The sequence below is a fragment of the Belonocnema kinseyi genome, chromosome 3 (assembly GCF_010883055.1).
Source record: "Belonocnema kinseyi isolate 2016_QV_RU_SX_M_011 chromosome 3, B_treatae_v1, whole genome shotgun sequence".
In the NCBI taxonomy this organism is placed as follows: domain Eukaryota; kingdom Metazoa; phylum Arthropoda; class Insecta; order Hymenoptera; family Cynipidae; genus Belonocnema; species Belonocnema kinseyi.
In genome coordinates this window covers 134,802,976-134,815,315 of record NC_046659.1, presented here as the reverse complement: position 1 = coordinate 134,815,315, position 12,340 = coordinate 134,802,976, and the positions used below count along the sequence as shown (strand labels likewise).

The 12,340-nt window shown below is 32.4% G+C and overlaps 1 protein-coding gene across 1 annotated transcript in view; it reads right to left on the bottom strand.

Annotated features, from left to right (window-relative positions):
- The window catches only part of LOC117169191 (glutamate receptor ionotropic, NMDA 2B), a 241,455-nt gene that overhangs the window by 32,888 nt on the left and 196,227 nt on the right, over positions 1–12,340 (bottom strand). The window contains exons 7-9 of the mRNA XM_033355418.1: positions 10,497–10,644; positions 8,324–8,507; positions 597–706 (exon numbers count right to left, since the gene is read on the bottom strand). Coding sequence (XP_033211309.1) covers positions 597–706; positions 8,324–8,507; positions 10,497–10,644 — 442 coding nt within the window. The remainder of the gene's footprint in view (positions 1–596; positions 707–8,323; positions 8,508–10,496; positions 10,645–12,340) is intronic.

Genomic DNA, 12,340 nt, shown 5'->3' with positions numbered 1-12,340 from the left:
AAGTGAACTGGGTTTTCGCGATGACTTTTGTTGAAGGAACCTATACGTCTTTCTGTACAGGTTCACACATTTACATTCACTTTCCGATGGAACCTGTACATGCATGTTTACACGATTATTCAAAGGTTTCTTCGTCTGTACAAGTTCTTTTTCAGACTCATAGGCAGTTTTCTTCGAAAAATGTTTGCATGAGAAGCGTTAAGATTACCTGTACAGGTTCTTGTGGAGGTTCGTGTAGAGTTACATGTGCAGGCTCCTTTGAATATCCTGTATAGGAATTTTTAGCTGAACCACCTTTATTTTCTAGAGCTTTTATTTAGAATCCAATAAAAAAAATGCAACACAATTAGAAAAATTTGTATTTTCTCCATATATTACTTCTCTCAGTGATAATTTAAAAAAAAGGGAAAGTACTTAAGGATGAAGAAGTGAGCAGCCAAGTAAGGTACACTAATGAGAATATCAAACACATACGTGCCGAGTGCCATCTGTCAGATTTTTTTTAAGTGAAGGCGTGCGACGAGGTGTAAAAAAAGTATAGGTATAAAAAGCAAAATGAAAGGTACCAGTTTCCGGACAGCGCCTGAAGGGTTTACCTTCATGTCGAAACCGGATGGCGAGAGCCACTCGAAGAGAAAAATCATGAAAACAGAAGAGTGTATGGCGACGAAGCCAACCAGCATCCAGGAAGCTGTGTCGAATGGTTCTGAAAAGTAATGTCAGCACATTTTAAAATCTCACATTAAAAGACAATTGAATTTTTTGAAAACCTTTCCAAATGATAATTTGCCAAAGAAAACTGATAGAAAAGTTACTTTTTCAAAATGTAAAAACAGAAAAAGCGCAATACAATCTTTCAAGCTTTAATGTTTTTTTTAAAGAGATTGTGATTGAAAAATAAGGATTAGAAGAGTTTCAAGTACCAGGTGATGTATTATAAATCTTTTTACTTAAAAACGTGAATGCATTAGCCTGTCCGAAAAGTGTCCGGCCTTGTGGTGTTTCAAGAGTAATAGTTAATTCTGTACTTCTGTTTAATGTCGAAAAAATAGAATAAGCATGGTTTTGATGTTGCTCTGCTCAGCCTTGCGGGCTTTCTTTGCTCTTGGGTTACAGGTGTCTTCTATTACAAAGATTAGGTATTTTTTCTGAGGATCATAACCATTGAGATGGTCACTGTTCTCGACTCCTGAGTTTAGGCCACACGAGTGCGCAGAAAACGATTGGCACGGGTTAAGCCAATCGGAAGACGAGAGGCAGCCAGAATAGTTCCGTGAACCAACACCAGGAAGCGCAGAATGCTTCCTGCCGCAGTCTGCCGCAACCGAAGAGGGTGTAAGACAGGGACTGAGAGCGACATGCGTAAAGAGCGTAAAATCCGTTCCTCGCCAGCTATTCTCCTGTTTGTATTTTCTCAGAGTAACGAGCGAGAATGTTCGATGCGAGTTTCGCCAGCTTTGCGAGAACGGAGACTGAGTGACCGAGAGACCACCGCGAAACTCGACGTTGTCAGATGCGAGCCTCTTCGTGAACGCACGAACGGGGCGAAGCTCGCTGATCCGGACAGCAGGCAGAAATCATGTCGAATTCATCACTAGCGAGCGTCTTCTCGTATCATAGATGCGTTTTTCGATATCTGAACCGTTTCCCAGATCCAAAGGCTGAATTATAACGAGGAGGAGAAGAGTTTCTTTGTTCAGGGCGCTCATATAGCATAATCAGGGGCGGACCCAGAAAAATATTTCGGGATTGGGGGAGAGGGAGTCTAAAAACCTCCCCTGGATCCGCCACTAAGCAGAATATAAATTTCATTAGAAGGCACTTCGTCACACGCTATATAGTTAAATACGTCACATTATTTGTGAGCTTTACTTGAACTTTACTTTTAAATTTATATTTGACAAATATTCTGTAATTAATCTATTTATATATTTTGTTGAAAATTCATTTACTTTTTTCAAAAATTCATCTATAGTTGAAAACTCTTTTTTATTATTTTTAAATTATATTTATATTGTTTTGTTGCAACATTCGCTTTTGTCGGATTAAAATTAACTTTTTTGATGCAAACTCCTGTTAAAAAAATGGGAATCCAAGGACCAAATTTGGACAACAACGAACAAACAAAAACAAATAATCCTATTGTAATCTGAAAAAACCAATAAAAAAGTTTAGACAAAGATAACAAAGAGGAAAGAAAAATGAGAAGGCCGACAACCACATCTCGTTCCTCCTCTTTCTCTTTCTTTCCTCCTTTTTATTTTTATTATCATCAAATTACAATAAAATAACATTCAAAGAAAGAAAAAGAGAAGTAAGGGGGTGTGGTTGGTTGTCTTCTCAGTTTCCTTACCTCTTTTTTTTTGTCTAAATTTTTCTTTTTTTTTTTTGTGGTTTTTTTTTCAGATTACGATAGGATTTTTTGTTTGTTCATTGCTGTCTAAATTTAGTCCTTGTATTCTTGTTTTTTAATTTTTTAACAGGAGTTCGCATCAATTTGATTATTGGATGATAAATAGGATTTTTAATCTGAATTTAATCCAATTTAAATTTCTTAAATTCTGATTCACTATTGTGTTTTTAATTCATATTTTTGGATTAAAATTAAACTAATTTGGTAGAAAGTTGAAATTCTTGTTCAGAAGTGACGAATATATTATTTAAAAATAAAACGATATAATAGAAAATTATTAAATTTTTTCGAATGATGAACGTTCTTCATTAATTCATGTCAGTACAAAGATACTGTTAACTTGGAATTAAATGTTTAAAAAAATTATTGTGGAATCTTCTAAACCAGCGACATGGCCAGGATTTTTTTCGGGAGGGGCTTCGATTTTTTCCGACAGGGGCTTCGGAAAGATGCACAGGCAAAGAATGGGGGAAAGAGTAATTAAATAATAAAAAAACTTAGTTTCCGGGGCCCAAACTCCACCCCTGGTTATGCCACTGTACTCGGCAAGGCTCGCGAAGCTCGCGGCGTGCTTCTTCAATGCAGAGGATTCGAGTAGCGTCCAGTCTCGCTGCGAGTTCTCTCGGCAACCAAGGAGCGCGCCTTTGAGTTTCGCGTTGCGCAATGCAAGGCTACGAGGTTCACCCTGTTTCCATTTTTTTCGCGTAAGCAGAGTCGAGCACCACAGCTGGCCACAAGTTGCTCAACCAATCCGATAGGAGACTTACCGAGATCACTTCTTTTCTCCCCACAACGAAACTCGTGATACCAAGTTAAGTCACTCTACTCGAGGACTGAGGAAATAAAAGGCTGACCTGCCTTACGAGACTCTTTGAATCGAGAAGATAAAAGGGCGAACGACGCTTCGCTCTTAGTCCTTGGTATAAGAAGGCGGATAAGGTGCGAATCGAGACTCTCGAGTGGACTACGGGAAATCGCAGTCCACAGCTGGATTATCTCTCCGAGTAGCCGTACGGCTTAATGCTCTGGAAGGATAAAGGCCTGTTGTTTTTGGTCTAGGTACACTCTCTCAGACTCTAGATATTTCTTTCTTTCCTTGGGTGAGCTGTCACAGAATCCAAGACATTTTTTCATTGTGTATTGGTTTATCATGATTACGTGTAGCAGACTCCAATACATTTTTTTATTCGTTTATTCCTTCTCTTGGGTACGCTGTAAAAGGTTCCAGGAAATCTTATTTTATTTTTTATCTTGGGTACGTTGTAACAGGCCGCAAGAAAAATTATTTATTTGTTTATTTCTCCGCTTGAGCACGCTTTAACTTGATTGAAGACAATTTTCATCTGTTTTGGGCACACTTTTGACCCTCTTTTGGGCACACTGTAACAGGCTTCACAGCATTTTGTGATTTGTTAATGTTTTCCTTCGGACACGCTGTTTATATCTATTTTTTTGCGTACGCTTTAGCCGCTCCAATACATTTTTTATCTGTTTATCGCTTCTCTTAGGCACTCTGTCACAGGCTCTAAGACTCCGTTCAATTTTTTATTGATTATTTTGGGTACGTTGCAACAGGCTCCAAGACATTTTTATACTATTTATTTCTTCTCTTGGGCACACGGTCATAGGCTCCAAAGTATTTTTTTATTTGTTTATATTTTTCTTGGGGCACGCTGTCACAGGCTCTAAGGCATCTTTGATCTTTACTGTATTGTTTTAAGTACGCTATTAAACAGGCCTGAGGGAATTTTTAAATTATGCTAACCTTGAATGCGCTGCCACAGGATACAAGACATTTTATTTTCAGCACTTTCCTTGAGTGCGCTAGAAAGGGCACCAAGCCACTGTGATTTTATATTTCCTTTTGGGCACGCGCCCTAAATTCCAGACTAGCTACTTTATATTTATAATCATATTTTCTAATTAAGATTTAATTTTCAGTCATTTTTTGAAGTAGTATATTTATCTAAAAACATTATGAAATTATTTAAACAATTTTTTTAACATTTAAATTATTAACAAATTTTATTTTAACAACATTTTCAATTTAACCATTTTTATTTGCTTCAGCACTTATTTTTCGATAACTGAAGAAATGTAATAAAATTGAAGGCGAACCATTCATTACGATTTTCAAAAGTATGTTTAGATAAGTAATTATTTAAAAAATTATATCTGTTTAAAAATTAATACAATTGTATGTGATCTATTTTATTTCATTTTTTATTTATCGAACGAAATTGCTTGAGAAAATAAAGATTGTTTAAAAAATAGAAATCTATCAAAAATTAAAATGAAAATTACTCGAAAATTTAAAACTTCCTCATGTTAATTAAATGGGATTTTGAAATGCCCCAATAGCCATACTTTGTGAAAGAACTGAGAATAAAATATTGTTACTGCTACGACTGATTATAATTAATAAAACGTCATCATAAGAAGATAGAGTATAATTAAATAATAATTCATTCGATAAATGTTGCATTAATCAATTTATATTTTTCTTTCTGGTTCCAAAATTATGTTATCGAAACTCATAGACTCATGAGCATACTTTTTCCGAATTATAACGATGGTTTCCGGACATAAATGGCCGAATTTTTGGCAATATTCAAAAAACCCTTTTTGTGCAATGCTTCCCGTCATCCTGAAATTCGACGCGTACTTGTTTTAATGTTTATGCAACTGGAATCGCTATTGTTCTAAATATGTTTAGGTCCATTTTAATTAATTAAAGGCCCAACATAGATCCTTCCTCAGTATCAAACAAATATTTTTTTAAATAAAATAACTTAGCCAAAACTAGAGTACAAGGTCGGATGCTTTTCGGACATACCACGTATCGTGAAAGCAGATTTCTAAGAGTTATAGATTCTTCAAATGCATGCACTATATTTGCTTCAGAAGATCAAGAAAAAACAGGGTAAAGGCATATATTTTTACGGTTTTGGGATTGTATTGTGAATTCTACATTTTTACAAAACTTTTGCTTAATTCCTAAAAAACTTATTTTGAATCATTTAAAAATGTTTAAAAACAGATCTTTTTAGATTGAGTCACATGCACACATTTGAGGAAAAGTCGAATATTAGGGATTTGTTAAAATGTTTAAATTAATAGAAAATTTCGTGCTGAGGGAAAATTTTATTAGTTGACATCTGAAAAAAGTAAAAATTAAAATCGGTTAGTACCTTCTCTTTTTAGATTTTGCGATTCAAGGTTTTGAAAATTTAAAAAAAATCCGATGGATTTAAAAATTGTGATAAATTTTTTATGTGGACAGTTTTCGCTAACGAACAATAATGTAAAATTATAAATATATAAGAAACATTAACTTTATTAAAACTTCTTTTTTAATATGGAAAGAGTTTGTTTTCTTTTTTAAATTGATTAATTTAAACCCTTTTTATGATAACTTGAACATGCTGAACCTGACCTTTTTGTAGCTCATACCAAAGAAATAAATCATTATTCTTTTTCAAGACAAAAAATTCATGTGTAAAATGTTTGAGAATCGCAGAAAATCATCAAAAATATCGAAACCCGAAAATTCCTGTGTGACAAAAAAATTAGTTTGTGAAATAGCACCTTGTTATGTTTCACGGGTTAAAAGTGAAGAAATTTCAGGATTCAGAAATTAAATTTTTTTCAAATGCGTGCAATTTTGTTTTAATATTTGAATGTTTAAACAAACAAAGATAACAGAAAATATTCAAAGATTAAAAAAAAAAATTTTTCTAGTATTTTTGGATCCTAAACCTCAACTTTTGTTTTCTTTTTTGCTGTTTGAGATCAAAAAATTTTGGGACTGAAATTTTGTTATTGCTATTTTGAAACGCTTTAAACAATAATTTTATTAATGTGAGCAAAACAAAAAGGTATTTCTTTGGCTCAAGCTCAAAAAAAATTAGATTCGACATATTCTATATCTTTTCAAAAAATGTGGACTAAACTGAATGCAACACACAAAGTTTATGATGTTAGACTAATTAATTCTATATGAATGTGAATTCAACGAGAGCGATTCCCATTTTGTTTAATAATTGTTATAAACAAGTTCACTCATATTGCATTTTTTATCATAGATACATTATATTTTATTTTCAATCACTTTTCTTCATGTCAAAGGTAATATCTTGACACAGTATACTGCCATTTAGCAAAAAATTTTATTTTCATAAACAATTCTAATAAAGAAATTTATTTACTTTGCATTTCTGGATAAAGGACATTCTTATTTTACCGCAAAGTAAAAATTTTTTGACATACTTATTTTATTGTTTATTGTTATAAGCATTGAAAAAATAAATAATTATAACTATATTCATACTCGGACATAGTGCGTCCAAACACAGCCCTTCGAGAACTGACACTGCACCTCGAGTATGAATGAAAGAAGCTGTGGGGGTTGTATAGTGCTTACTCAGGCGTGAAAAAACAGGAGCGTTACTGCACGGTTCTGTACTTTAATAGGGGACCTGTGTAACTGCGTAATGGCCTTACGGTAGTTCACTCTAAGCGAGAAGCACAAAAATAACGAATAAGCACGATGGCGAGCTCGCGTCGATCAGCAGTGGGTCTCCGATACCTATTGAAGCCAATGGGCCTGATTGTATTATTTCGTATTATTAAGCGAGCCTGCTTTTGACATTAAAAGCAGCACCTACGAAAATTCGAACATAGATCGCGAAGTAGTATATCGGACTTATTAGAGAAATTTTAATAAATAGAGCAGTGAATATCAATTTATTTTAGTCAAAAACGTCACACGTACTTTTAAGATTTATTATTTAATATAAGATGTCTTGATCATATTTCATTTAAATTAAAATTCCTTTTAAGCAGTTCCAAATTGGTGGCGCTGTCGTACCTACGCAAAAGGGGTATTAAACAAGGAAGATAGGTGTCGGGAGTCCCAACCTCCAACTGTCAAGTGTTAACGTGAGAATTGTGATAACTGGGTATTTCGTGGGCAGTTATTTTAATATTTATGAATGTAAGCGATTTTATGTTACGTAACTTCTTCGTATGTCTAGTTGTCAAACTGAGTTACGCGCTTAATGCGCTCTACGGTAGAGCTGGTGCTTCCCACTTAATGTGTTTTGTCCACTGACAGCGCCAAAACCGGCACTATCTCCGATTTTTACTGTCTATCTTGTAAAATCATCATCTTTGATAAAATAATTAACAAAAAAGAAAAGTTTGATATTTTTAAAAATGATAAATGAGTGTATTAGAATTGTTTATATCAGTACCAATAGTTCTTAAATAGCAATATTCTACATCAAAATATTATTGTTGAGATGTTAAATAAATATTCGTCGTAAAATAATTATTGGCTATTTTTAAAATGTGATATAGATGACATTTTTTATAACAATAACAGATGTTAATCAATATCTGTATTCTGTTTAAAAAACATTGTTATGCTGAAAAAAAAATTCAGCAGAAAAGAAAAATTTGTTGGTCATAAATGTTACATAATTGAGTTTGCTTATAACAATATTAACTGTTCTTAAAGGGCAATATTTTCCGTGAAAATATTATTATTTATGGAAAAGAGGACGCAAATATACTTTTAAAAAAGTTTTAATTTCAATCATAACTAGAAGTTTATTTGTTTATAACAATTATTTATAAAAATGACAATAGCCTTTGATTAGTTTTCGATCATCATTATTGTCATTCAATATTTTTTCATTGAAATATCATCATAAATTTCCAAGCAGGTATTTAAAATATAAGTATTTATTATTTTTACACCATTTTAACTAAAATAACAAATTTATTGATCTTTTTCTCTCCTAATTTTAATTCTATTTTTCCACATTTAATTATACGAAAATAAGTCAGAAATATTCTTTAACTATTTTACTTTAAGAATTTTTGTAAATCTTTGGTGTAACTTACCTAAAAATGCCGTTGGTGAAATAATGCCAGTCCTTTTTCCTACTACGATGGCTATTCCAGTTTCCATATATGGCACTGTAAAATCTACGACTGCTTCTCTTTCGGAATTTATCATGAGAGATGTCATCACCATATCCGTTTTCCGATTTACCAAGTCAGCTATGAGGCCATTCCATTTTCCATTCTAAAAAATGTATTATATTTTATTTTTATTTTTGTAAGAGAAGATAGTAAGAGCTTGAAAAACTTATTTTCAAGCATGTTTAGTGTTTCGTAATAAAAATTCTTATAATCTGTGTCAGCCGTCTTTCCGTCATTCTGCCGTACTTCTTTCTTCAAAGGATAAGGGAGAGAAACTTATAAGTCACAATTTCTAACCACTAAATCATATACCTTGACTCACAACTCACAACTCACAACTCATCACTCATCACTCATCACTCATCACTCATCACTCATCACTCATAACTCGCAACTCACAACACACAACTCCAAATTTTCAACTCACAAATCGCGATTTGCAAATCTCAACTGCCAACTCTCAACTCTTCACTTTCAACGCGCAAATAACAACTCGTTAGGGAAGGGGAATTATAAGAAGCGGGAAAATAAAGTAGGGGTAAAGTAAAAGTGAAGTAAAAGAAGGAAAAGGTATGAAAAATGAATGCAAAGGAAGTGGGGACGGGAGAGGATATGAGAATGGGGGAAGTAGGAGAAGTGGTGGGAAATAAGGGCGGGAAAAGTAGGGGAAGTGAGGATCGCGGAACTAGTTGGATCTCCGAACAAGTATAAAAATATTCAAAAGTTAAATTACCGATGAAAAAGGATTTTTTGAAAAAAATTTTCAATTTTCAACAAAGTGGGATATTTGTATATCAAATATGTGAATTTTCAACAAAAAATATAAATTTTTAGCTACGAAGATTAGTTTTCAAACCGAAGCGGAAAAGATGAATTTTTAAAGAAAATAGATGAATTTTGCACCAAGAAGTTAAATTTCAAACTAAAAAAGTTTAATTTTGAACCTAAATGTAAATAATTACATTTTCCCTTTGAAAAATCTTTTTCAACTCAAAAATACAAATTTTCAACAAAATAATAAATTTTGTACTTAAGAGATTAATTTTCTACCTAAAAATACAAATATTTAACCACATATGTGATCTGTCAATCGAGCAGTGAAATTTTCAATCAAAAAATATGAATTGTCAACACAAAAATTAATTTGTTAGTAAACAATTTTTTCAACAAATTTTTCAATAAAAGAAAACATTTTTTTATAAAGCAGGTGAACTTTCAATCAAAGCGGTAACTAACCAAATTGTTTGAGCAAGTAGTTTAACTCTCAATCAAAAATCATAATAAAAAAATAATGAAAAATGCGCTTTTGTTAATTTCTACCTGAAGTTGCAAAAATACATATTTTTCATTTGTTTTATTTTTTATTACTTTTTATGATAAATTTAAGAAACATGCGCACATTTTCCAGTTTTAAACAAATTTTGGTCTCATTTATCTATAAAAACTAAAACATGAGCTCTTTATAGACAACCTTATCATCTGCACAGAGATCATTTATGACTATTTAATGATATTTATTGTAAATTATAGGAACTATATGTTTACAACTTAAGATCATTGAGCTAATTACACTAATTTATAATTAGTGCTAATATTTTAGTAAAAAAGGAAGAAAATTTTGTTTATTCAAAACTTAATGACATGCACCTACGTCTCCAGTTTATTAAAAAGTGCACTTTTCATTATTTTTTAAAATAATATATTTCGACAGAATAAATTTTATTTCATTTTTTCATTTAGTGTTATTTAATTCCATTAAATACACCCCATACAAAATAAACAGCATTTTTATTTCCAGGCTCAAAAAATTTTACAAAAATTGAAAATTTACAATCAAATTGCCTAGTATTTAGAAATGTAGAAAAAAGCATTAAAATTTTTTTCGCGCAGTGCTATTACCAATAAACCTAATCATTTCATATTTTAGAAGAAAACGTATGCTGACCGACAGAAAAACTTGTTTTTTCTTCCTAACCTGCAAATTTACTAATTTCAAGAAAAAATTTTCTTTAATTTCTTAAGTTCTTAAATTCTTAAGACCCAAAAAGAACTGACTATGCAGTGTTCAATCGAAACAGTTTTTATTTCTTACCTCCAAAGTACCCCATTTGCCGTCCTCGACTCTGACAAGTTCGTATGTGAAGCCAATCTCTTCGGAAAATTTTTGTAGCAAGTCAATGCAAAATCCACTACAGCATTGATAAAGGCTTTCGTTTCGCTGAGCAGACTGAATGTCCATCCTGCAATGTAAATAATTAAAATCATCACCAATAAAGCACAGAAACCAGAACCAACGTTCATTAATTATTCAGAACTGACACTCTTAATGGAAGCAGTAATTTTGTTATGTCAAACAAACATTTAATTTTCTCTGGAATAATAAATTTCTGTCCGCTGTTATTGGAAATATCCTTTTTATGCATTTAGTCTATGCAAATTAGACAAAAGGAGACTTTTTGCTGGTACCAATATAAATATACATAGTCTTTTTTTGCTGAAAATATTCGGCTGGAAGTTCTTATTAAATACTGAACTCCTTAAATCTGCCAGGACAGTGGGTATATTTTTATTTAAAAATAAAGTCATAATAAAAATATTTTCTATACTTTTTCCTGAAATGTAGCTTTTGGATAAAAATGAGGCGAAGAGTTCATTGGTCTCAAATTTCGGGCATACTATTGTTGTTTTTTTTAACGTGGGTAAGGGGCGGTTGTGAGGTCCCTCCCGTAGCTCAAGGCATAAAGAATAGAGTGCCACATCCGTTTTTATTGTCAGGATAGTAAACCGAATTCGGTCACCTTCACCACGTATCACTTCAAATGTGGTTCTTCTTGTCACGGCAAAGTGATCCTCACCCACTCCGCCATCTGGAAGCATTACTGGCAGGAAGAAGGGAGAATACGGCCAAGCTGGGCTCAACAAGGTTTGACATGAGGAACTTTTAGTCCGGACGAGGTAACCAGTTTCTTCTGAGGGGACCCACAGTTCAAGGTGGGATCCGAACCACCAAATCGCCAGTAGAGGAAGATGGACAAGAGAATGCCTGGCAGGAGGAGACCTGTACCAGAACTTAACACTTGCAGGATAGGAGCAAATAAATCCTGTCCGAAAATGAAGGGTTCGTTGCATGGAACACTAGAAATAAGGGCACTATTAGGTAAACAATCAAATCGTAAACCTAATTTTACAAAAAGCAACAAAGGGTTATATTTTTCTTAAGTCCTTAGGGGAAAACAGAATACGAATTTTATAAAAAAATTTCTTTTATGATCACTCAAAAATTTAAAGGAATTTTAAGCTCTTAGTTTTCTGAATGTGTAAATGTAAATTTTTGATTCTAGGAAATATTCTAGACAGGAATTAGATGGCATACGTAAGCAATGAAAAATCTTTTCGTAGAGGAGTTCGGTTAAGGTGATTCTTCTGTAATCAAAACGTCAAAAAAATGAAATTTGATTCGCGTATATTTGTTAAAAATCCTATATTATTCCCGCAAATAAAGCTGTCGGGTTAAAAATGTTTATTTGTTTACAGACTGTCTTTTGAATAATTATACGTTAATAATTTAGAGTATGCTCGACTATTGAGTTAAAAATGGTTGTTAACGTTGTAAACAAATTAGGAACAAGTGTCATATTTTCGTGACCCGCAATGATTAGATATTAAAATTTATATTTTATACATGACACACGAGAAAAATTAATTATATATTATAGCAATTCTATAACAATTTTGTTTAAAATTGTAAACGTTTGAATGAACAGGATTCCTTTCTTTTCGCAGAATAACCTGAATATTTTCAATATCCAAATTCCTTTTTGTCATATTTTATAATTTATCAGTATTTTGGAAAAACTTAAATAATAATATTATTCAAAAGTAATAAGGGTAATTATTAGTAAAAACATGCACATGTTTATGACGAATGATCTTATT